Genomic DNA, 26,509 nt, shown 5'->3' with positions numbered 1-26,509 from the left:
GTGAGACAAAGAAGAGATTAAAAAATATAAATGTTAGTGAAAGTGAAATTGCATTTATTTCATAGATAATTTTTTATTTTATTAACTTATAAGTTTTTTCATTTAAGTTATTTTTTACTATGATAAATAATAATTTTGTTGTGGTGTTTAGCTTCAATGCATGAAAAGATAAGCAAAATAATATATTCTTTTGTAAAATAATGAACATAATATTGTATTTTCCCTTGAGAGAATTTTTCTTATATAAATCGGTAAAAATCTAGGAAAGTTTTATATTTATTAATGTGTTTTGGTGAAAGAGTAAAGGCTTTTATGTCTGAAAATGCATTTGTATCAAGGACTTTGAGATGCAGAGATAGATCTTACAAGATGGCAAACCACACGTGAAAAAAGATATAATAGTTACAAGTCCACATCAGTGGAGCCAATAAAAAAAGAAGGAAATCTTACATAAATTAGATAGAGCCTAGGACATGAGCTTGAAGTGAACACATGAATCCTTTTCATAACTGTGCTTCAAGATGATGAGTGAATTCAGAAAGCATTTTCCTCAGAAATTGAGAGAAGGATGCCAAACCCAGTCATGATACCTGTGACAGATACCCAGAATAAACTCAGTCATCATGGTTGTTTGCATAGTATCATCAATCATAGGAAGCACTGGGGTACTTTATGAATTTGAGCTGATGTAATTGTGGTCATCATTCCATATTAACAAATTTTACTGACACTTATTACAAGGAACCATAATGTGCCACAAGTGAAATGCACTATCACAGTGATAATTATCCATGCTATTGACCAAAATCGCTTCAATAAGTATGCATACTGATGATTACTGCAATAATAATTCATACTAATGACCAAAATTACAGTACTAATTGCAGACAGGGTATGGTTGCACGAAAATGATAAGTGGATGTAGACCTGGGCAAATTTAGGACGTGATCTTATGCTGATTGACCTTCAAAAGTGCTGGTAACTGATCGTCACCTTCTGTCCATTCAAAGCGAAATATCTAAAATTGAAGCGGAAATATCTCATGAAAATGAATTGAGTGCTTGTGATGAAACAGGGCACCTTAGTGAAGTACAATTTTAAGAATCAGTAATCCTTGCCCTTAGGAATTGGACTTAACAATGTTCACTGTATGTACCTACTTGCAAAAGTTAACGGCAGAAGAGATTCGTAATCCAAACCTGCAGAGTCAACCATAGCTGCTTAGATGTCAAACCTAGAAAGAGTTTCTGCAACTGATCGGATAAAATACCTAACACAAACTCTTCCAATATTCACAAGAGTGAAGTAATATATAATCTGTCAACTATGTCCTCTGAAAATCGTGGATGATCTGAGAAGGGCTTAAGGAAAATTGCTTACCACATTTAGTGGACTGCAATCGTACGTTGAAAAGCAGATGAGATCATTAGTTCTACGCCTCAAATCTGAGTACCAGAAGTAAAATGAGGGTGTAAACTATAGGTATTTCACTTGTTTCTTGACATGCAAATGAGAATCGACTGCAAGGGTAATACAGTGTATAGGTTAGCAAAATTCTGTAAATTGTGACAAAGTAATCAACCTTAGGATACCAATTACCATAGACGGAGGTAAGCAAGCAGGCTGTTAGTAGCAGCACCAGTTGCAAAGATAACAAATAACACTTACCTATATGCTGGAAACAGTTGCAAGGCTTCAAACATATCGAACCAACTTGACACAATGCATCATGATGAACGGCCAGGTGTCATGAATTAGTCAAACGCTCATAAAATAATAAGCTGGCATTCGCCAAAAGTACTTCCAGCTCCTCTACTCGTCGGACATTACTATCAGAAACCTTGAACCACAGAACAATCTCCTCGTCTCTTGCATTTCCTTCCTCCGTAGCCTCCCTAAGTCTCTCTCTGCCATCCTGCAATTGCTCCAAGACTCTTGAAGTGACCGTTGCATCAATTTCAACCTTCTCGGAATGTTCTCGCACCTCTGTGTGGCAAAGCAGACCAGCACAGTCTTCTTCGGCGGACTTCACTTTAGAGTCCCTGCTTTTAGGTAACCTTACCTTTCGATAGACGGTATAATGCCCGCTATGTGGACCTCCGTGGTGTACAACAATAGACAGAAGCTCATACAACAACTTCCGTGAGGTCAAAGTTCTCTCCGCTTGAGCATTCTGTGGCCTGATTGATCCAGAAACCTGAATACTATGTCGATCTACAAGAACATCCGGGGCAACCAACAAATCAAGCAAGAATTCGTTGCTGTTCTCAGGCTTCCATGGTTTGCTACGATGACAAATACTGGAGGCAGCAACTCTTAACAGTACGTAGGACATAAAATGTGATTGCATCATTGTTCCTCAAACCGCTATCTTAAAGCACAAGAAACTCCATAGAAATTTGAACCTACAATTAACCTGTCACTTGAGAAAAACATTCTAGATATCTGAAGTTAATAAATAAATAAATAATCTGCTGCTGCATACATTATCTCAGATACTATACGTGTAGCATTGAACGGGTTTTTCATTGAGCCATTAGATAGTCGTATAATATTCAGAACTACTGGAGAGAAAACTAACCAAGGCCAGAGCAACCAGGAGTTGATGAAGTGATGGTTTCTGAACTGGAGGCATCACTAATATCCACCTGAAGAATCAACTCGTGAGAATACAACAAAAAGAGTGGTAAAAGAAAACCATTGCACTGACATTTCTACTGACTTCATAATCATCGCAATATCATAAACTACCGTATATTGACCTGGATAAGACGAATCAACCATCCTGAATGTTCATTGTAGAAACATCTCGTACCATGGACGTTCCATCAGAATTAGGGGTCTCTTGATGAGTGAGATCACGAGCTTCTTTGTTTTTGGTGATGGCCTGGTTATTCATTGCTGCAAGATCTGCTAGAGAGTCCTCAAGTACCAAACTTTCGTCACTGACAGTATCAGTAACTACATCTTCTGTTGTAACTCTCGCATCTGCGGATTCCGTAGTGCTCAACACATCATCTGTTTGCGTACTTGACTTTGAACCTCCTTTGATTCCCCGTTCCAGAGGAAACAGTAAACTTGAATAACCAGGACCTTGTAATTTCCTGATGTGAGAAAACACCACTCCACGTTGCCCCAACATCCGAATAGATGATTTACCATGGTCTTCAGTCCTGGTATCAATCATTCTGACTTTATTTTCTTGAGAAGCAACTGTATATGGAAACAGGTCCAGAATCATTGGAAATCTTACATGTCCCTGTTCATTTCAGATATTTCACAAAAACCATGGTCAATTAATTCCTCAGTAAGTAGATGAAACGACAAAGACATAAAATGAGTGTAAAGAAGGCTTGTCACAACTTTGGCAGATGCCAGATAGCAAATCACGCATGGAAATAATTAAAACACCACATCAAATTGAACAGAAGCATAGTTGAACACAGCAAGAACTGAAAATAAAGTTTCGATCTCTTTAACCAAGAGGGACATTAAGTGGAAAGTTACCGAAAGTTTTCTCAGTTCTCCGACCTCATTTACCACTGCGCGTTGAACTTGAAGACACAACACCTGTAAACAATCAAGCAGCAGGTCTTAAATACGTACTGGAGTTCAAATGAAGACACAGTGAACCTGCTTAAGAAATTAAGATATCATTGCATCCAAAATCGAGCTTTCAAACCACTTGCATACAGTATGAGTATACCGTTTATGTGCCTGAGTAAACTAAACCCATTCAGAAAATATTATACCTCAGGAGAACGGCCAATTCGAAGGCGTTTGGAGGCGTTGGTGCGCACAGAGTTCCAGACCCCGCCTTGTTTAAGGACCAAAGCTTCACATGAACAATCATCATCACAGCTACAGTCCTCTATGATTTTTATCTTTTCCTGCAGACCAATTGTAACTTGATAACGGAATCTAAGAGATCAACGTAAAGAAAAGAGTAAGAATGGCGTTTCAATGTTGAAAAGCACTATTCTGCAGAACTTCTAAACCACAACAATCCATCATCTTTCACAAGCCCTTCTCAACAGATTCAACAGACCTATTCAGTAAAATCGACGCTCCCAACTACTTTTTGGCAGCTGACCCTGACTTGTAATATGTTATTACCTGAATGATATGTACATCTAACTGCTCCTGATCAGTAGTCAAATCGGTATTATCCATTTGGGAGCGCAGTACTTTACTTGCTTCCATGTGAGCACAATGGCTGCATTTGACACTAGCTACCCATTCCGGGGCTGTGAAACGGTCCAAGCAATCCTCCAGTGTGCAGTTGTCAATCTGCCCGGTACCTCATATCATTATTACTATTTTATTTCCTAAGAATAGCTAACACAATTTCTTTGAATTCAAGCTACGACAACGAACAATTATGAACTACTTGCCACATGCGACAACATAGTCAGAATCATCAAATCAAGGTTGCTTTTAGATCCGTTAGGAACGTTTCAAAATGTCAGACATCCACAAACCATCGTTACATCAAGCACCCAACTGGTTGGTTACTAGCAACTTCAGCCGGGTAGATTCCCAATAATAACACTTTATCGTCTGTACTTTGATACGATAAGTAAATAAGTTTGAAAAGATAAGATTATAAAAACAAGAATGCTTACAATACTGCCATCAGTCCGTCGGGATAGCGGGAGCGAAATGTCATTAAAGTATTGAAACACTGTCGAGAACTGCACACAAAAATCGGAGCAATTTGAAATTGTAGCGATCGAAGGGCGCATGTGCAACATGTTTCAGAAAAATAAAATAAAATAAAATAAATGACAGCATCAGCAGTTTGAAAATTGGATACAATGAATCGGATAGAGCATAAAATCGGGCTTAAATCACACAGCCAATATGATGTAGCGTATACTCCTTATTTCCTAACAACTCACCTGGAAATCACACCGCTGGCAGGTCATCAAGCTACCAAGAGTACCCTCCAATGGCCAATGTAGCAAAGATTGGTCTAGCTGAGGGGTAGCTAAGTTCATGTCCAGTACACTTCCAAACGACTGGCTAACAGGCCTATGCAAATTCAAGTATTTATCTCGCTCTTCTTGCAAGCCTGCTGCAAGATAAGCAAGAGCTTCCGCTGCATCCTGTCAAAAAAGAAACAGATCAGGGAGAGGGTGTGCGAACTTCTTGACAAAAGAAGTTTGACGAAAAAATATATTCTTTATGTATATCAAATTCAATTGAAACCCCGCCGATCTCATTAAAATTTCAAGTGGCATATTGCATCATGAACGTATCAAATGAGTCATTTTCTAGATTAAAAATAAGAAGAAAACCTATCCACACCTAGATAACTCACCTGTTGCATAGAAAGATCGAACTGCCGAGAATAAAGGTTAAGCGCGAGCATCACCTTGCGTGGACTTAAAATCCGGCGTGCAATCTGACCCTGTGCCAATTCTGCAAATTTCTAACTGAATCATTCGTAATTTTCCACATGCACATGGGGTTCATCGACTGTAGATCATCAGACGCTCTACTAGGCATTGGAAGCAGGATCTACAATAACATCTTCATTGATGCTTCGGATTACTTCTTCCTATACGTCATATGAGTGTAGATATTGAAGGCATCGCACCTCTTAAGAGGTCAGCAACAGCAGCTGCAAGTGGCATTGTGGTTCGTTCAGCCTGCACTCCTTGCGTGTCAATCACTCCTGCGCACTCCTCCATGAAAGAGACTAAGACATCTGAGCTTGCGAGAGCCTGTTCAAATCGCACCACGATGTCAACGACCTAGAAGTTTCAAAACCCTACAACTCCAAACTCCTATGCCATTCGATGGCAACTTAAACCAAATAGTGCAAACATGCGATCCCTTTGGACATGCTTGAGGGCTCCCTTGTACTCTTTGCTTTTTTAGGGAGGGAAGATTAAGAGGAGTGCGCATACCTGAAGTACAACATTCAAGAAACAATTGTTCCCCATATTTTGCAACCCAGCTATAGTGAGCTCCGGGTCAGCCTTGTTCTTCACATCAGCTGATGCCTTCTTATTGTCAGTCCAAGAAAATGTTAGTGCCACAGGAGTCTTGAATGCATATCGCATTGCTATAAAAGCTCCCATGCTGCCTGCTCCAAGCAGTGTCAACATCATCGCCAAGTCTTTTCCCTTGCCATGTTTGAGAAGCGTATTCCATGATAGAGGTAAAGCGACGTGTCGGCGACTTGCACGTGATACAAGACCAAGGGAGCGCAGAACGTCGCTATGCTGCGCACCTACCATCTCGCCAGCTAATCACCCACTCAGATTAACATGGATGCACCTTTCTTCTTTATGCTTGTGCCCACACCTATTATCCAAGACAACCATATCAAAGTGAATCGTAACTTGACAAGCAACTCTACTATTAATGATGACAAAGAAAAAATATCTGCAAAAAACTAACCATTATAATAACATAGCTTGTCATCAGTGCAAAAGACAAAAATATGAACACTGTATCGGAGAAAAATAAAATGGAATGCTGCAGACAAATTGTTCAATCGGACTCCTCAAAAAAACTAAAGTATCGGAGACACTAGTTCCAACGAGGAAAGAAGAAAAAGGCGAGCAGAATGAATTTTCATTTCATGCACCAGTGCTGATTAAACCTGCAATTCCATCATCTTCAACGATCTTCCATGAACATTCAATTCTTCATGTCTGGTAATTTCTCATTTCTATAGAGCACATAATATAGTTGAGTACTCATCAAATTCGCCAGTTTCAGAATCATTAAGCGTCCTACAGCACTAGCCCTCTGATCTGCTGAACAGCACGCTCGCTATCTTCGAAAATAATCAGCATCTTGCTCGTGCAGCTAAGCTCAAATTCCAATTGCGCGAGAGAAAGTAATCGGAGCAACTCAATTAACTTCTCCTCTAAAAAAATATAGTGAAACAAACCTACCACAACTAGAATCCTCACTGGCGCACAACTAAAAATCTCGAACACACTCACAATTACATACAGAACCTCTAAACATCCACCAACGACTACATTTCCTCAAAATGCGAAAGCTCACGTGTTCTAATTGTGCGAATTAGGGTATCAGCATCTAAAAGAACTCTGCTGCCTGTTCTCCTCAACCTAAACCTCAAATTAAAACCACATGCCAAACCCAGAAATACATATTCATAACTGAAGAAAATCCTGTCGACAACTTCCCCCGCGGAATGTGTGGGCAAAATACCTGGGAAGCTTCAATTGACGAGGAAAATCATCTGTGAAATCGCGCAAGAGAGGCGCTAAAAAACCAGTGTAAAAACATCACCACGATTGTCATTGGAATTAGAGTGGAAGAGAGGAATCGAAACGGACATCCACCGAACTCTGCAGTCGAGTTATCTTACCGCAAGAGGAATTGATGCGGTGTAGATCCAATCGAGATAGGCTGAAGGATTGATCGATTTGGCACAGCAAGCCTGTGCGATTGATTGCGAAGAAGGTAACAACCGGCAGGCGAGGACACGAACGAGGACGGGTACGGGGATTCGTCGCTTCGGCGGCATTGATGACGGTCGTTGACGGAAGAATCGCCGTCGTAGTCACAAGCCCTGTGTTGTGGTTTGAATGAGGTGTTGTCGCGAGGGGCTGAAATAGGGTACTTCGAATGAGGTGTTGTCGTTAGGGGATGTCAATTACTTTAAATACTCTATACATAACCATCATGGTTACCATAACCAATTAGAATAGGTTACGAATTATTTATTTGCGATGGCCATGTGATTGAAGAGAAAAATAAATGAATAAATAAAAGTTTAAAAGTCATGATATTGATCATTAATTTAACAAATTTATGCTTTTGTTTCTATCAATATTTCAATATAATGTATTATACAATTTGTAAATCAAAACGTATGAAGAATTATCCTAAATACATATTATGGATTTGCAAGTAGTTCAAAATATCCCTTCATTATCTATTTGTTTTGCATTATATATATATATATATATATATATTTTAATTAATTAAATGTGTAAGAGTAAAGTTGAGTCTTAAGATTTTGGTTTAAAAATTTTAATATATAAATGTATAAGAATAAACTTAATAAGTTAACACATCATTTGACATATATATATATATATATATATATACACGTAGTGATTTAAGTGTATAACGATTTAGATTGTACAATTTTGGTACCTCATTGAATTCAACTTTATTTGGAATTTATAACATCACATCTGAAATAAATTCAATGCATACTTATGAAACTCAAAGTATTCATGTATGTGGTAAATAACATTAAATATTAATTTTTAACATGTACTCGTTTTGTTAGGAATATATAATGTATATAATACTTCTTTGCAAAATAAAAACATATGGCAAATGGAACGAAGTAAGATTTTACTATTTGTATTTTTCTTTTGAAAAATTGAACTTTCATGTAGAATCTCCCCGAGACTTTTGGGACATTCCCAAGGCATTTTATTGGGGTGCAGACTGACACTAGTCCTTGTCGTAGTACTCTTCATACGATTTGGCAAACTTTCTATTCTTGTACATCTTTAGACAGTTCCAAGTCATATTTTGCTTGAGAAACCCACCACTTTATGTGTGGACTTTTTCAAGATTACCTATTCATACCTTTTCTCCATGCCACAGTTTGGCATCATTTGATTTTTTTTATAAATCAAATTGGGATGTTCATTTCTTTAATTTTGAACCAGTTTTGATGGTAATACATCCTTCAAAATATAGGCTAATTTGGAGAATTATTTTATCTTCCTACTTCTATTCACTTATTATTCTGATAAACTGAGACTTTTTATTCTCCCTCAGCATCATTTTTCAGTTCTCTTCTATTTTTTTATTCCTGTGAATGTTTAGGATCTTCAAAGATACAAGTTATCCAACTTCATAGCTTTTTACCAACGTTTGTTCATTTAGTATCAAGCATCACATGAAGCATATAAATTATTGATTGATGTTTTGTTATTCATAACTTTTTACAAAAGTTTGTTCATTTGGTACAATGAATTATATGAATTGTTGCATGATGTTTTGCTAAGTATCCATTTTATGTTTTTACATTTTATGTTTTACATTTTATTAAGTGCAACAATCTCATAATCTCTTCTACTACTATCACCAATCAGATCTAATTGTTATATAAAATACAAAATAGATAAGATATAATGTTGCTAAACAAACATAAGAACATTCATTCAATTCCATCAATGCATAAATAAACAAATACAAACAAGTGAAAGTTCCAACAAACTATCTACAAAAACCAAAATCAATACATCAATAAAATGTGTAAAAAAAACCATTGTGGTGTATGCCATCACTTGCAGTAGCTTGTGAATAATATCTTCTCAAAAGTCCCAAAAATTCACATACAATCTCACTCATATTTTGGTTTGTTTGTTTGTTTGATTGTTTGTTTGTGGGATCAGATAATTACCAAGTCAGAACATGAATAGCAAATTAAAGAGTTGGGTTATATGAAATATTCTAGACCAGATTTTAATTTATTAAAACTCACAAACGCCCTCACATTTACCAGACCATGCCTGGGTCTCGGCTTTATAACCACAAAAGCAGCTAAGTGGCGATTGAAAACACACAGACTAGAGACAACGAAGTCCGCGACGCTGTCGGCCGACTCCGATCGACAACGCCGTGCCTAGATCGATGAATCAGGCAAAGCGAGCACCCCAACAAGAGAAACTCACTCGGGCCTCAGATTATTGTTAAACGACTTCACGAGCATGCACTAGCACATCGCGAGAATTCAGCTGCACAAACATCGCTTATTTATATCATCCCGAAGAGCAGTCAAAGATTTTTTAACTGAAGGGCAGCGGCATTCCAGGCGCTGCGATGGGTATCATTGCTCAGATGCCCCGGCTAACAACTGTAACCGCTGCAGCAACCAATGTTGCTGCACTTGGTCGCGCACCCGGTGGTCATGTAGTAGTCGTTCACGTAGCACCACCGTCCGTTATACCAGATTCTGTTCCAGTAGTTGTTGCCACCCACGCTTCCGCCCACTGCTTGGCAGTTGATGGAATAGGTGCCTCCTGATGGCACTGTCACGTAGGATCCTGACCCTGGGCCACCGTACCAGCATCGGGCTGATGAATTCATACTGCCTCTGGTGCAAGTGCACTGCGCGTCTGCAGGAGCAGCGAAGAAGGACAGCGCACCGAGCGCCAAGATGAGAATGATCAGGGCTGCGAACCTAGTGGACCTGCATGAAGAATATAGTCATCTCACATTCAGCAAGTGTCATACGAATGCCACGAGATTCATTGCGTAAGAGAAGAAGCGTGCTTCATTAGAATCAGAGAAGAGTGTCCTTGCCCATGAAACAAGGTAATTGATCGTGCTGCAAACCTGGCCTGGTGTAGAGATGCCATCTTAGAGAGTATATGTGCTGCTGCTGCCACAGAACCGTGGGTTGTAGGAAGTGTCAGAGAGCAATGGAGCTGGATGTGATGATCTGAACCCTGTCGAAAGCCGATATTTATACTTGTACCAGGGTTTAAGTGACAATGAAGCAAGCAAAAAGAACGGCGGAAACTGCGAAGGGTAATTTCTTGAAGGGTAAGTCGGCATAGTTTTAAGTTGTCTTCCTTCGATTACGGTGCCCATCCTCGACGAAAATCTGTCAAATGGGACCACGTTTTCACAAATTTCAACCCGTTATCTTGGATCGCAGAGGAAACTTCTACAGTTCATCAGGAAGATGTCGAAGCGTAGAAAATTGGAGGGAGTGCACTTGAGTTGTCGGTAAACATCCGTTGTGCATAGGCACTGTATTCGTCTTGCATGCACAAAACATGCGAAACCTTTTCAAATGGAGAGGCCTGACTTCGTGTCCTTAGATCCTGTAGTGTTAGTGAAAACATCATTATAGTCAAACTTCTATCCTCAACTACATTATACAATTTTCTATGTGACCCTACTCCTCGTTCCTTGTAGGGAAGCTTCTCTTAAACGTGAAGGTACCAAGTTATCATTTACTAGGTCAAGGTAAAGGCCCCATGCACCTTCCTATTCACACATAGGTCGAACAACAGTATTTAACTGCATGCGTACGGAGCGACCTCGGCTGAAATCGAAAGGCTGATGGCTCCTTCTTCACAGCCTTACGTGTACTTCCCATAAATTAATCCAGATCTTGAGTAGAGATACCACAACGGAACCATACCTGGCCTAAAGCATATCCTTGAGTGACTTCTGCTTATCCCTTTGAATACTTTGCAATATCAATGCCATTGAGATTGGTTCACGAAGGAATCCAAACGAGTCCTTCGTGTGCCTTTTGTTCAACCAGTCATTGAATAAAAAGACACAAAGCTCTCGTTTAAATTTCCTTACGAAACAATTTTAGAATTATTATTTTGTCTACAAGTGGTGATGATTATTACGCGTCGTTCCTAGAACAACGACAAAGCAGCTCATTTCTTGAAGATTACGCATGATCCATTAGAGTAGTATGCACAGTCTTCTTTCACTGGAAGGGTCCAGTCATTTAAAAGTAAAACAAAACACTTACTCAAAGAATGGTCTCGTATTGGTCGGTGGTACAAATAGCAACGAAGTATTCTGCACTTAAAAACCAAGCCGACTGACACAGAAAGTAGTTTCAAAGTATTCAAGCCGACTGACCCTGCAAAAACCGACTCATCCATGCAGATGCTATGTATTGCCTGTTCTACCCATACATACCCATCCTTCCACTGCCAAAATGTTAGAGACTATAATATGGTGAGTGTCTTCTTCTAGATCAAGATCCAACTTAGCATTGCTATAAATGGCCTAGCAATTACAATCCAGTATAACTGTCCACTTGTGTAGCCGATCGTAAAACCTCACTCTTCTGATTTCATTGCTGATCCAGAACTGATCCAAAACACTCACAAGAATGGATTCAACACACAGCTTTTACCAGCAGATAAACACGTGGAAAAGAAACGGATGATTACACTATTTTCATTGGGAAAAGGTGTAGAAATTGCTTAATTTCGAAGTCGAACTTCTCACCATTTCAGGAGTTAAAGGCATCACATATTCCAACGCAGTTACGAAGTCTTCATCTATATCAATCTCATAAGCGTCATTTTTAGCGCTAACAAAGGCAGTGTCGACCTGGGCCCTTACATATTTGGCAGCTGCTGCAAGTGGAGAGATATTTTCAGCATCAGTTAAGCTCCCACTCGACGCAAAGGGAGATGGGATGAGTTATTCAAAGATATGGTTCGACGAATAGGCCTAACGAATAAGGTTGTCAGACACACTCGCTCTAATTCAATCATACAAACTGTTCGAAAGAAAAGCATGATAGGTTCTGAAGGATTAAAGGATGAAACAAAATGCCCGAAAAACAGAAGTATAAGTCTCCCGGTATTCAAGACTTTCTATGTACCTTCATATCTCAGACGTGACCTCTGCTTCCACACAACCCACATCAGGACCTGGATAGCTTTTATGACAACACATGGGCCCTCGAATTGAGCAAGAATTTTTCGTAACAAGTACCTTGACCATCTTGTAAATAAATATAAACAAAGTAAGAAAATAAAAAAATAAAAAAATCGTTTCCAGCAAGAAAAGATGCACCTGAACCTAACAAGACAAGGTCAATACAATAGTCTTGTTATCTCAACAAACAGGACTGAGAAACATGAAATTGCATTAGACGTATTACGGAACAAATCCTCAGCTTGAGAAGAAGGAAACGAAAAACAGCAACACCAGCATAATAGAAAACCCGACACGAAATCAATAGGATCCATTAAAACGATACAAGAACACTAGATTTGAAATAGTTCTGAATCTCGTACCCGGTTGTACTAAGGAAACTTCTGCTGTGGTGACTAACACATTACAACTAATACGAAAAACCCTCAATGCGCTACATTTGGGCATCCTCCGCTTCCTCATTCTCCGAGTGTATCGTGATTCACCTTTTCCAACAGGGGAGTACAAATATTCTACTTGCAAGATGTGTTGTTCAGATCAGGCTCTTGAGGTTATTAAACTATTAGTTTCTCGGATTAAAATTCTCGACCAACAAACTAAGGCAATTCAAGGCACTGCTCACTCTCAACAACTTGGCGGAAGGCAAGGTAATCCAGACGATCAAGCAGGAGCGAAGCAATTGAAAGTCGAGAGAAGGGATGTAAGAAGGGGAGCTACAGCTACGAACCTCGCAAATTCCTTTGCAATGGAGGTGTTGAGGAGCCATAGGCATGTTCCGAGGCCGGTAAAATTATGCCGTGGACCTCAATCACCCCGCCCGGTATATTGCACGGTTTGAAAGGATACTGAGTAGGAATGATTTGTCTCGTCCATGTAAGTTCATCCACAGAATATGTTGGGATTTCAGGTCTGTTGTTTAGAAAGCAGGGGTGAGGGGTGGGGAGGAGGTGGGTTTCACATTTATTAATTAATTGTAATTTTTCATTATATTGCATAATTTTCAAAAATTGCACCATAAATTTTGATAGGATTTATATTAAGGTTTATTCTAAGATTCTCATACAAAAAAATTTAGCATAACTTATAAACCATCTTTCTAGTACTAGAGGCTAACAATATTATTTGGCAATTATAATGTACTTTAGAGATAGCAAGTTTTTGACAATATTTTCTAGAACAAGTTGCACCAAACAACTATTCCTAAAACACCTAATTTTATTATAATTTTTAAAAGTAGTAAATTGTACAATCATAAGCTACCTTAACTAAAATTACATAAGCCTTCCCTTTACTTTGCTATCATCTCCTATGCTCCTATTTCATTCTCTATATTATTTGATTTATAAAACATATTTTTCCATTTATAAATTTGTTCAATTTGCCAAAAGAGAGGATTACTACATTCTTTTTTAGACACATATTTTTCTTAATATAAACCCGTTTAATATATGTACTACATTCAACCATGTATATGTTGCTTAAATTCCAATAGACTCTTATCAAATATTGAATCAATAATTGAAAAAAAATGATGTATTCTAATATTTTTGAGACTTGAACATGTGGTTGCTTTTTCATATTGTATTAAACAATTAACTCTTCTATCAATGATTGGCATGCATCTAAGCTTTTTGATCACATTTCCAAATGATTATTGATTATTCTAAGATAAAAAAAAGTTTATAATATATCATATGTTGCTTTTTATTACCACCAATACTCCACAAACCCTATACATCACTCCAACATCCATTTGATCCTCTTGGTGGATCCTCTTGGTGTCAGAAGACACCTTGGAATCTAAATTACTTTATTTGGAATCAGTCTTCTCTTGAAACAGTTGATTGTTCTTGAATAAAATCCTACCACCAAAGTGATATCCAAATTCTATGCATGTACAACTTCGTTGTAGAAACATGCCATTCGACTCTCCTGTCTCCGTAATGCTCTACTTTGACATTTTCTAGGTTCAGAAAAGGGAGGATATTCGGTTGAAAAGACTCAATCGCACCACTAAGTACACACCAAGAAATCGTGTAATAACTTCTCTGGGGCTAAATGACAATCATGAATTCCAAAGGCTCGTGGATTAAGTTCTCTCAGTCTAATGCTTAAAAAGAATTTTAAAAGACCAATATAAAAAAAAGTTTGAGTCTAGATCTTATGACATGCCATGATAGACGTGCACTATTTATTTGACAAACAGGTTGTGGAGAAAGTCTAGTCCGAGGGTAAAAAGACTGCCTTTACAAGGCTCTAAAGAACGAGAAGAAAGATAAACTTACATTTCCAGCTCAACTAGGAGGAACAAGAAGGCGGCTAACACCGAAGAACTTGGAGGCAAACTGATCATCGTTTAGATGTAGCATTTCTCTGAGACTGCACTTGACTTGTCGAAGTTTGATTACTCTGGCTCTTGGCTTGATTTTTACCTCCAATGAGTAGCTGAAGTATCGTGGGTACTCCACTACCTCATAAATTGATCGTCCCATGGAATTCACCAAAAATTCAAGTTTCGGCTTCAGAACCGATTCTGGATTATAGCTAAGCAATGGTGGGAATCTACATATCATACAGCATATTACCTCATTGTGAAATCCCTCATCTTGCAGGTACTTAACCCTGCACATTTACGCAATATGGCAACCGTGAATATTAGGAAACTCGCTCAAAACTGACTTATGTGCGTCACATCTCATGAAAAGAAAACAGAAAGTGCACGCAAAATTTACATATCGACATGTATTTGATCTGTTACTTGTTTTGCAGTTTTTTGCAATAGAGAAACCTTCTTGGATAAAGTTCAATGACATAGTTGCTTGTCTAGATTGTGCATTTAGAATGTCTAGATTATACAATGAAGTCCCCCCAGAACACTCAGTACCTTAAAAAAACTAATGACGACTCAAAGTTATAATAAAAAGGAATCAGTATATCTGAGAAGTGTCTAACTGAATAGAGTGGTAAAGTCTGACCTGGATCTTAGAGAATCAATCCTCATAGTGAGCATCTCTGGGAAGAATCGCAACACCCTAAATAAAAGTTCTTCCTTCATTCCTAATTGTCGCAAAAACTGAACCTTAGGCTCCAAAACAGACTTCACATCAGAGGCAAACACCCCTGGATGCCTCTTCAACATTCCGCCTAGGTGCTTCTCCTCAACACCTATCTTGAGCAAAAAGTTCATCACCTGCTTATGACCAATGAAAGAGGAAATCTTAACCCCCAAGTGCACTTTAATCAACTGAAAGATTATTCTCAGAGATTCATTTGATATCGATTGATGAAACAAATATGAGGATGATCTGATTGTAGTTTGGCGCTTCCCAGAAAACACAATAAGTACATTCAGAGGAGAGAAGGTTGGGCAATCCTACCTCGTTGAACTCATCAGGCGTGCGAACAAGAAGCTGGGGGCTGGCAGCTATTACGTAACCCAGTCTTTTGCTTTTCACACCCAACTTATTCATGCGCTCAACCATGGGCTGCAACGTCCTGATTGTTGAACATCCAAGTAGTTGAGGGCATGCTGTAATAGACCGATCTATGTCTCCTTTTGGTACCTGAATTCAGTAATTACGAAGCATAATAAGCCCCAGGAACTTTGTGGTCATAAACTTGCACTCATATATCAAACTATACTCAGGGAATAAAATCAAGACTAACAATGTTGCTAATTGTGTAAAACAACTTCTGGGCACAAAATGATGAGGCAAGGTGTGATGATGGAGAACCTTGACAGATATGAGGAACTCGACAAGTTCGTCAACATTGTTCTGTGCGGTCTCACTAAGAAGCCAAGGGTATCTTACTATCAATCTCCCTAGATCCCTGGCCCTCACACCAATCTGCATCACATTAGGCTGTAAGTAACAAGACCAGGGCAGTTTAAGGCGTAATTACCCGTAAATTGACATGCAAAAAGATCATGTCGTGTGAGAGGATCAAGTGGTATTGAAGACCACCTTCTTCAAGGTTCTAAGTCGTGCTTGCAAGTCCCGATGAGGATCGCACAAGAGAACTGGTGGAAACAGCACAATCACTCTTCCTAAAGACTCGTCCGGAACTCCTATGGTTTCTAGGAAAGTTAGAACAGATTTAAGCTCCACGTCTAAATCCCGCAGAAATATATGAGGGAATCCTTCGACCAGACGTGCGACTGCGACGTGTGCACTAGCGAGTAACGCAATACCTCCACGCTGAGCAGCCATCTGTAATAACCTAGAACAAGCACAGTCCAATAGCTCTGGAGTTACTATCATCCCAGCGTGATCTTGTAGCCATGAACCATAAAAGCTAAAGTTGAGTGCAATGAATTACAAATACGTGCTTCAAGGATAGGCACAGGTTAAAGCACAAAAATCTCGCAGTGCAATGGCCTGTAACAGCAGCGCACAACTATGAGGTCCCAACCTAAACAAACTCGCAAACTTTAGCTGGCATTTTAACCAGCCGCAGTCACAGTACACTCACATATACAGTAGCAGAACTAAACATTACAAGAAATGAGTTGCGACCTTTTCAAAAAAGGAGAGGGTGTGCTGAACATCCTCGTATGCGTACACAGAAAGACGCCGCATCATCTGATATACTTTACTCTCAAACAGCTGGCCATCAAGCTGAGCTCTATTTAGAAACTCCTCCACGAAATTAACCTGGGAGTTCGGACAGAAGCCGTGAGAAACTGCAGACAGATAGAGCAAGACTACGCAGACCCATGGACCTACATAATTCAAAACCACTAATTCAAATGCATCTACGTAACTCAACTTGATGTTTCAACCCATGCAAAAGTTAGACGAGCTTAAGAACAATTCAGTCGACCAAACACTTAGAATAAAGTGTACTTCGCTACTGCCTATGAAAATCGAGTAATAGAATTATGTTACAGTTATCAGGTTTAAAGAAGCAAACCTTCTTCAGAAACTCCGTAAGAGTAGAAGTCGAAAGTACGTGAGAAATCCGAGTTACAGCCTGTGCACGCACTCCAACAAACTCGAGCACTACACACCAAAGCTCTGGATCACTCAACTTCACAGACTTGACCAGTCCGTACGTGCTGGAACCCTCTTCCTCTGCTCCTAGACTCAAATTAGCCCATCCTAAAATTTCGTCCGCTTCATTAGCACGTTCCATGAGCTTCTCAATGAAGTGCGGACAATTTTCGGATATTGATAGTGCAACTTTTTCTTCAATTCCTGCGGCTATCAGATTTTCCGCCACTGCAGACCTTGCTTCATTGATTAATCGACTTCTATCATCTTCCACGCTATCTTGCAAGCAGTAAACTTTCAAAGATTTTCGGCTTTGAAAGGCCTTAAACATTCTAGGACTACTACAACTTGACACAAAAAATTGTGGGCATAACTGTGCTGCATCCCTTAATCCTCTACAACTGAAACCACAGAATCGCAAGGAACTCCACTTAGTGTTTAAAAGACTTTTCGCAAATTCCACATCGTTTACACCACAAAATTGCAAGGAAATCGATTGAGTGAATACAAGACTAATGGAATGGTTCAAAGCATAAAAACTAACCCTACTGTAACTAGAGGCACATCTTAAAGCATCCATGCTGCAAACCATCACTCCTTCGCCTTCCCGTCCCTTAAATTGTGACCTCACCCAACATCTTCGACAGTAATGTTCAACAGCGGCTTCTGGGTTCACTCGCGGACGTTACAAAAACATTACTAATTCCCTCCACCAACTGAATTACTCTGATAGCCTGAACTCGCTCGAATGAAAGCTTAATCCCATACGAAATTGTGAAGGGTCGGACTGTCCCTGTGCCCTAAACCCTGAACCCTCACCGAGAAATAGAGCAATAGTAACACGAAGATGAACAGAATCGGATGAACAGTGAGAAATAGTTGGAAGCGGATTGGATGTGTAACTTGAACGAAGAAGGGATGGCCCAAGACATTGATTTCCAGCTCCGATCAGAGTACTCGCAACAATGTTGAAAGTTCTAGAGTGATTTGTTGCTCGTGTGCTAAACTTCGAAGCTAATCGCCACCCACAAAAAATTTGGGCTCAGACAGGCGTGGAGGGGTGACTGACTGAATGGTGGGATGGCCGTGGAGCAGAGCTAGTGAGGGAGGAGTACATGGCCAACTAAGAGAAAACATGGATTTGGAAAATTCTGCAATCGAGGACCTGCCTCACGTCGAGAAAAAGGTCCTTGCAGCTGGTCGGGATGCTTGCTACAAGGTTTGGCTCCGTCTCATCTCCCGTCTCGTTGTATTCGTGAGTTTAGGATATTGGTATGAAGGGTGTATTCTTTACGTGCTCTACTCTTGTCAGGTTTTGATGTGAAATGGTCGTTGGTCTTTCGTGCAATTCACCCTCTTGTTCTTTCTCTCGCGCTCACGATGGCGCCTTTACACCACGGTTTGTTGAGATCAATGCTCATCCCGGCTTGACGAATCACATGAATCTGGAATTCGGGAGCGGGCTGTGTAATTTTGTTTCCAACGAATCGGGTTTTGTTTGCGTGGATTTAAGTGCAATTTTAGCTCGTGATACTTCGTAATATTCTTTTTCGTAGTCGAAGATTTATTGGGTTTAAGGGCTACTGCGGCGGAGTTGAATTTGTATTTTTCGTAAATCAGGTTAACAACACGTAGAAGAAGTATACCCTAAAACCCTTTATCGCTACTCCAAATCAAACTGAAACGAAATTCGACATGCACGTTTTCCCTTGTTAGATGACGATTCATACACACACACACACACACATATATATATATATATATATATATATATACATATATATATAAATAAGTTGCCCTCTACGTGTAGTTCTCGTAGATCCTAAGCCCTTTAGTCCATGTCCTAAGTGGCCTTTATACGTTGCTCGATGCTGTTAACTGTCACAAGTTTTGCCGTCTGTCCCGTGTTGAGGATAGTCTTGTGCGGGGATTCAGAGAAGTAGTTTAGCTAGATGGGATCTCATGAATTAAATGTTTGCTTGACCTGTTTTTGCCCACTAGCAGTTTCATGTGCATTTTGGGCTAAGTTGCTCACGGCACAGTTGTACGTTCATGGACTAAGGCCTTCTGTTGGAATGACACAGGCACGGGACGCATTTTTCAGGTGCGTAGAAGCTGATTCTGGCCACACAACACCAACAGAAATCGCTTCGGTTGGACTTCTCTACCCCAAACAGTGCAAATCGGCACGGGCCTTTTACGAGCAAAATTGTCGATCGACATGGGTGAGTGAACCCCGTCTACATTTCTCCATGTTTGGTTTTTGATGCTCGTCTCTTGTCTACATATGCTCTATCGGTTAATGATGCATGCGATGGATGTGTTTGCTTGCAGGTGAAGCATTTTGACCGTCAATTTTGTGCTAAGAAGAGGGTGAAGCGCTTATTAGATACGGGTGACCGTGCCCGTGGTCCCATCAATTTACCTGCTACTAGAGTTGGTCTGCAACCCGGTGAACATTGATTCTTGGTACTTATTAGGGACATTTTCCAAACGTCAATTGTTGGCTGTAAAGAGTTTCGGTGCAATGGTGTAGTTGTGAGCAGCTATGAGCAGCACACTAACATTGCATTGCGTGCCTAAACCCTAAAAGTCCATCATATGACATACTTTCATGTTGTTTGTCTTGAAGACCAGATTGTGCTCAGCAAAGTTTGTTTGTTTTTTGTTTTTGTTTTGTTTTTTTCCTGCATATTTATGTGCTTATTTCTACTGAGTGCACTGGCTTTGATCTGCTTATCATGGGGGCTTCAGTGCACTTAAGGTTTTACCAACTGATAGTTTAGTCTTAGTGCTGATAACCTAATGGATAATACTTTATAGAGATGGTTCATGTTGCTTTCATTTCTTGAGAAAAATTTTACATATTCTAAGTGTTTCGAAGAGTTGCTGGTGTTCAAATTAAGTAGACCAAGAGCAGTTTGACTTCTGTATTCACAGGGCCTGATCAACCACTGCGAACACCATTAATATCTTATCTCATTGTTGAGATGAGAAAGTATTATATACTCGGATTGGCGCGCCCACACATTTGATTATGTGTATTCTACGATTCGATTTTTCTCACCAAATTCTGAGTATCTTCCTTTTCAATAGATTGAAGTCTAGGTTCACTTCACCATGTTTTCACATTACACTTCATGCATCGATCATCACAGCATTTGTACAAGATGGCGCACGATATTTCTTATGTTGAGTTCCTTAGCTTCATGGTTGCCGATGCATGGAAATGTTGTAAGAACTTTGAAAAGATCTAGTTTGACTTTTTTTCCAACTACTTCAGTACTAAGCTTCTCAAAGACAACATTGACCTTAGCATTGTCGACAACATATCTATAGATTTGATCTAATCTATAGTCAATTCATCTTCCAATTTGCAAACTCATTTGCTCCTATATTACCATCCTATTTCCATATGTATTATGTTGCTGCTTGCAATGACTTGCATTACTTACAAAGGTTGCATTGCTAATTCGTTGACTACTTTGCAAATTTCAATAGTTTAAATCTTGTGCCTCGTCATCATAATGATGTCTTTGAATTGCAACCTTTATTATTCATTAGTTGCATATTTAACAACATTGCTTGGAGTTTTAAGGCAAATTCACTAATCATGTTTGACTAATCATGTTTGACTAGCATCAACGTTTGTGCTCGTGCAGCAATTCTTCATGTTAAAGCTGCCAAAGAATGCTTCGACGACATTGGCAAAGCCATCGAGACATTGTCTGACATTGTCTTAGAAGGTGGTTCCAAACACACCAACTTCACCACATAGTTGTGCTTCTAATCTTCAATGCAATGTGTGCGATGATGTTAGATAAAGCAAATAAATTGCCATGACAAAGTGCAAATTCCAAATTTTCTTTCAGAGGCTCTACCCCTTGTAGTTGTCTTAGGTAATAAGGTCCACACAACAATGCCCAGCCAATCAAAAGTCTCTATTTTTTGGGTGTGTATGTAGCAATATGGAATGTGTGTAGCAACTTAAGATGTGCTTGTGACCTAAACCTTAGGTTTTTGGAACAACACTTAATGTGAATTCAGCAACACAAACATTCACTGCAATCCAACTGTTGAGCTCTCACAACTACTCCTCCGAAGTTACATCATCCAAACTCTCCAGGCACTGCGACACTCGTCACTTGATCCAGAAGAAAATCCAGCACTAAGAAATTCCACCCCGAAATTTACTAATCCAACAGACTGATCGAAGAAAATCCAGCACCCTCAAACAATGAACCGAATCACGATCGGTGGCGAATTCTATCTGTGTTGGGCACTTTTAAAATATCCTATCCAGGCTCTGGAGAACAACTAGCGGCGTTCACTTCAACAGAAGGCAGTAAGCTCATGCAGCAATTCTCAAAATTCAAATCACAGTAATCAACTTGTGTAATGTATGGATTCAATGCTGATCTAACAAGTACGTCCGTAGGACCTCTAGAATCATGAGTCGAGTGAATGCAAGATCATGAGTTTTACACAGAATGTACTCGGAAGCGCACGAAGAATTTAGACACAGAGTGAAGACGGCTGTGAAAGCGAACGCTTGGCGAGGTCAGGCAACCATACGACTTGATGGAGCTGTTCAACCTTCTCCATGATACATATGGAGTATCAAGGATGTGAATGAGAGGTGATTTGGACGTGCTTGAGTTTCAGCGCCGGGAGGGCATCATGGAATCTATGCAATACTATTGAGACTGTATCAGACCGTTCATGACCTTGAGATTGCTCCGTTGGTTAAAAGTTCAGGCTGTTCATAAAATTGATGATGTTTGATGAAGAGATATCTATCCAGGGGATGTAAATGGGTGTGATAAGCAGTGGCGGTGTGGATAACCAACGATGGCTGTACATTACGGGATCTTAGACCATAGGCAACTCGTGCGATAGATTAAATCGACGCCGCAAGAGAGGTGTTTACTGCCAGTGAGTAGCATTCTGTTTGACGATTCCTTCCAGGTGTTGGCAAGCCTATTGCGTTCGGAACGTGAGCGTCTTCGATTTGTGACGTTAACGAACGCGTCATTGTGGAGTGGGAACTGGGTTGCTTATCACTAATAGTGCATGTGATAGGAAACGGAGGGATCCAATTGCAGAATATCCAATTGCAGAAGGTGAACGATTGTCAAAAAACAGTATCAAAAGACTTGAAATTAAGTCGTGAATCTTAAAGTGATAATGAACATCAGTGTGCCGTTCAGCTTTTTTCCTTTGAGATCCGATGTCCAGATCAAAATTGCAGCTTGTGAATTCTAGCAAGGAGATCTGGCAAGTAATCCAAATTGATTATGTAGTCGGCGTTCTGTAAAAGTCAAGCTTGTGAAAGAGTGGAAATTTCTGAAGAGTTTCATTCTTTTCCAATGTATGGCAAATAACCCAGTAACATTCCAAAGGTGGATTAGCTTTATGGAATAACCTATTCTCAAAGTTTACACTGTGCATCTAACTTGGAGGTACAACAGACCCCCCCCCCCCCCAAAGTACCGTGTTACAACCTTTGTGCATGACGGAGTAAGAGGATGGGCCATTTTAACGAGATACAAAATCTCATTTCCGGTGCTCAGCCCAGACAATCTGGCATCTGCAATCTTGTGGGTTCAGTTCCCCTGAGCACACACACAGGACCAGGTACGCTCCTTTTGTGTGCAGGAGTGTTCGAAACAAGCCAAATTCGACATGGTAACGTTGGAATAGGTTGCTAGATTACCTCGGAGCTTTCGAGATTCGGAGGCGAGGCAAAAACCAGCTGAGCACACGACCTTGATTGGGGGAATGATGGCGCAGAGTCTGAATGTTGGAAATGAGATGTGTTGCATTCACGAATATTAGCACGGTTTGTGTCGATTCATCCGTAATTGGCCTCTCGTGTTCAGACGCCAACCTATCCAAATGTAGTTTTATGGGGTTTGTTCTCTGCATCTGGTCAACGCTTACTGTGTTTTCTCACCAGAAAAAAAAAAAAAAAAAAAAAAAAAAACAACAACAACAACAAACAAACAAAAAAACAATATTCTACATTTCTAATGACATCGAGTCTCGATACTATGATTCCGAATTGCTCATTGTCTTAATTATTAGAAATACTAAAACTTTGATTTAAGAAACTGTATCAGTCTAAAAAACTTTTTCCGAATCCTCTAATATTCGAAGTATTCCTATTTTTACACTGAAAGGTTCGCATTTGTCTCCGCGAGACCCTCTATGACAGGTCCATAAATTCTCAAGAACCATTCCATTTTGTCCGGCCCACCATAAATACTAGAATATTTATTTTCTGGTTCTTCGAAATTGGCTAAGTTCCAAACTAAAAGCAAGTCACTTCTCTGATAAGTGCTGTTCACAATCATGCCTTTCGAATCATGGGCTGTTTCATTGGTGCTTGTTGCAAGATTCTTGACAGACTCTCCAGTCCAGATGCCAGGTCAATGCTGCTGTTTTGGTATCATGCGTGTGTAACATCTAATTATTCTTAGTTTCCTTCTTGGCTCAAATGGAGTAAACCCGTTGCATGAATTGAGAAATGAAAACAAAACAGTATTCCCTATGTTTCAAGTTTGTAAAAACTTATGTTTCAAGTTTCACCACCAAAAACATTTTTTATTTAGTTTTTTTTTGGGGGAATATAATGTCAAGAAATAAAAATAAAAATGATTAAAACAATGTATGTTTGTTATGACAATACAAAACTCGAAAATAGAATGCGGTACATTGTAAGGACTTTGACATGATTTTTGTCAAGTTGTGAAACAAAACTAGAGCCAAAAAAGAATCATACTTCGATTGGTTCATTTGGCATAGATGCGTTTGTAGTAAATGCTTGCTCCATTTACACCCTTGAAACAACAAATATTGTGATTCACAATTTTGGGAAAATATTCAACAGTTCCACCAGTGTGAAAGTGGGATCCCAAATTAGTGCACTTTAAATGTAAGTTCATACTCAAGATGAAACAATGTTCTCCCACCTAAGGAAAACACTCAACCCTCGAGACCATGAAAACAAGGCCATGTTTTCAAGATACAATCTTAATCAATTAAGCGTTTGCCCCCCCTTATGTTTCAGAATGAAATTAAACATTAAATAAATAGAATAAAATTTATTTCGTTGCACCATATTAACTGGACAAACAAAATTTTGATAATTGAGCATATCTACAGCGCTACAATGTGGGGTACTTGTCGACTTATTCGAAACATCCCCCAGACCATTTCTCATGCAAGAAACAACACCACTCGATTTGCAAGGATGAAAAATCTCTGTAACCCATACGAACAGCAAAATCCTGCAAAACAACTTGCCTACTCCGATCCCAACAATTTCACCCACCACCACCGAAGTCCAAACACTCTAAATATACAACAACCGCGTTTCCACTGACCTGGGAACAAAACCAGGAGAAACGTCAACCAACATGCTAAACAAAGAGACCAAGAAAAATAACTCGAAGTCCTGAAACTGCCGCATTTGATCGGCAGCAAGCCAATTATACGGCAGTTGGGCGAATGATAACCGCAACGGAGGAATCTCACCGAAATCGCCCGAAATTTGGGATAATTCTCGAACATCCCAGCAGTAACTTGCGCATTGGTATTAGTAGAGATCTGGGCCTCGGTGCCTGCCACCGAGCTCATTGCTGGAAGGATCGGCGGAACGCCAATGGCGAGGCGGGAGGCGTCTTTCATGTGGGTTGCAACGCCGAGACGAGACGCCGCGAGCAGTGAAGCTATGAGCGGGCACTTGATCCTTCAGATTCATTGCGAGACCATTGGGCAGCTGTTGCGTCGCGGCCCAGGCTGCTTCGCCTGCCCGCGACTGGGTGGGACCCCGCTGCTTTAGCCTCCAAGCCAGCCCACAGCTGTGCTGCCTACCACCGTGCCCATGTGGCGAATGCGAAAAAAAGAATTTCCCAGCTTTCCTTTCGAATCGCCAGCCAGCGCCCATTTAAGTGCGACTTACCTGAGCCTGCCTCGTCATCTCCTTCTGTGTGTCGACGCATTTCACCTGCCCCATTTCCCTTTCATTTGTTCTAGAAACAGATAGGTAATGTATGACACAGACAGCTTAGAATAAAATGGATATTCAATCAGCTTTGACAGCAAGAGTGTAACATCAATAATTTTTGGAAAACCTTGAATGTTTACCATGAATTTCTTTCCGAACAAGTCATTGCTTTCCGAACAAGTCATAACTTGTTGCATGCTTCATTACAGTATTGCACCATATTTAAAAAAAAAAAACAAAAAACAAAAAAACAAAAAACAAAACAGAAAGGAAACACATGGGGTTTTTCAAGAATATATATATATATATATATATATATATTCTATGAAAATAATTGAAAACATTGTTGAATCTTTTAAGAACAATCATTGCTGGATTGTTAATCTTAGTAAGTAACAAAACGTGACAGAACATATTTTTGAAAGAAAGAGTTTTAAAAAGTCGTTCAAACAAAAGTTTAATGTTTATACTTCTCTTAACTATTTTGAATAAAACAATACATTTCCTGCGAAAAATCGAGATATACAGGATTATAACTCATGGAAACACAAATAGGAATACTTTACTTTAAAACCAATATCTGGTAAATTTAAAAAATAAACAAACACTACAATTAAATTGGTCCTGGAAAAGCACCCGAAGAGGATATTGAACAGTAAATACTTGATTCACGTGTACATGGATTAGTGAAAAGACTCAAAACTCATTGTTCTATAATAAAGAAACAACACCTCACTATTTGAAAATCTTTTTCATTTCAAACTCTACAGAAATCCATGGAATCAGACAATCAAACTGACCCAGTTCATTGCGATTCATCTCTTGTTGAAGCAACCACAAAATCCTACCCTGAAACGAGCATCGCCACATACTGGAGCACCATTCATTCCAAAGGAGAAGATACATCCACGAAAGCTGTTCGTCGGACGACAACCCTCGAAAGCTGTCGTCCGACGAAAAGCACGTCGCTCTCTTTCGCAGTGGTCCTCGACTGCGGAATCATACCGAAGACTCGAAATTAGAGTGCGTGTGCAAACGGACACACAGATGTTGGAGG

The 26,509-nt window shown here is 39.7% G+C and overlaps 4 protein-coding genes across 7 annotated transcripts; 1 reads left to right on the top strand and 3 right to left on the bottom strand.

Moving 5' to 3' along the window:
* Window positions 1–1,019: 1,019 nt before the first annotated feature.
* Window positions 1,020–7,497, bottom strand: LOC112295611 (uncharacterized). Of its 4 annotated transcripts, XM_090244339.1 has the most exons (15): window positions 7,358–7,374; window positions 7,198–7,252; window positions 5,916–6,315; window positions 5,603–5,729; window positions 5,324–5,424; window positions 4,902–5,108; window positions 4,626–4,694; window positions 4,117–4,290; window positions 3,753–3,890; window positions 3,508–3,570; window positions 2,816–3,259; window positions 2,582–2,648; window positions 1,669–2,214; window positions 1,381–1,520; window positions 1,020–1,199 (listed from the first exon to the last, which is right to left on the bottom strand). In XM_090244339.1, the coding sequence occupies exons 3-13, from the start codon at window positions 6,246–6,248 to the stop codon at window positions 1,748–1,750; spliced, it is 2,190 nt and encodes a 729-aa protein (XP_090100465.1). In that variant the 5' UTR covers window positions 6,249–6,315; window positions 7,198–7,252; window positions 7,358–7,374; the 3' UTR covers window positions 1,020–1,199; window positions 1,381–1,520; window positions 1,669–1,747. The 4 variants fall into 4 exon arrangements, with proteins under 4 accessions (XP_090100465.1, XP_090100463.1, XP_024403188.1 ...); XM_090244337.1 differs by lacking the exon at window positions 7,198–7,252 and having other exon boundaries at window positions 7,358–7,497; XM_024547420.2 differs by lacking the exon at window positions 7,198–7,252 and having other exon boundaries at window positions 1,381–1,445; window positions 7,358–7,497.
* A 1,960-nt stretch (window positions 7,498–9,457) lies between these two features.
* LOC112295062 (uncharacterized) lies at window positions 9,458–10,447 on the bottom strand. Its single transcript, XM_024546198.3, has 2 exons — window positions 10,357–10,447; window positions 9,458–10,210 (listed from the first exon to the last, which is right to left on the bottom strand). Exons 1-2 carry the CDS (start codon window positions 10,377–10,379, stop codon window positions 9,868–9,870), a joined length of 366 nt encoding a protein of 121 aa, XP_024401966.1. The 5' UTR covers window positions 10,380–10,447; the 3' UTR covers window positions 9,458–9,867.
* Window positions 10,448–14,199: 3,752 nt separating this feature from the next.
* Window positions 14,200–18,218, bottom strand: LOC112295555 (uncharacterized). Its single transcript, XM_024547315.3, has 7 exons — window positions 17,362–18,218; window positions 16,965–17,102; window positions 16,413–16,658; window positions 16,182–16,295; window positions 15,825–16,010; window positions 15,423–15,637; window positions 14,200–15,069 (listed from the first exon to the last, which is right to left on the bottom strand). The coding sequence occupies exons 1-7, from the start codon at window positions 18,031–18,033 to the stop codon at window positions 14,742–14,744; spliced, it is 1,899 nt and encodes a 632-aa protein (XP_024403083.2). The 5' UTR covers window positions 18,034–18,218; the 3' UTR covers window positions 14,200–14,741.
* A 190-nt stretch (window positions 18,219–18,408) lies between these two features.
* LOC112295556 (uncharacterized) lies at window positions 18,409–20,072 on the top strand. The gene is made up of 3 exons (XM_024547316.3): window positions 18,409–18,660; window positions 19,526–19,666; window positions 19,776–20,072. The coding sequence occupies exons 1-3, from the start codon at window positions 18,514–18,516 to the stop codon at window positions 19,902–19,904; spliced, it is 417 nt and encodes a 138-aa protein (XP_024403084.1). The 5' UTR covers window positions 18,409–18,513; the 3' UTR covers window positions 19,905–20,072.
* The last annotated feature ends 6,437 nt before the right edge of the window (window positions 20,073–26,509 follow it).

Source organism: Physcomitrium patens, chromosome 18 (assembly GCF_059467195.1).
Source record: "Physcomitrium patens ecotype Gransden chromosome 18, ASM5946719v1, whole genome shotgun sequence".
NCBI lineage: Eukaryota > Viridiplantae > Streptophyta > Bryopsida > Funariales > Funariaceae > Physcomitrium > Physcomitrium patens.
This window is presented reverse-complemented; position numbering and strand designations above follow the sequence as displayed.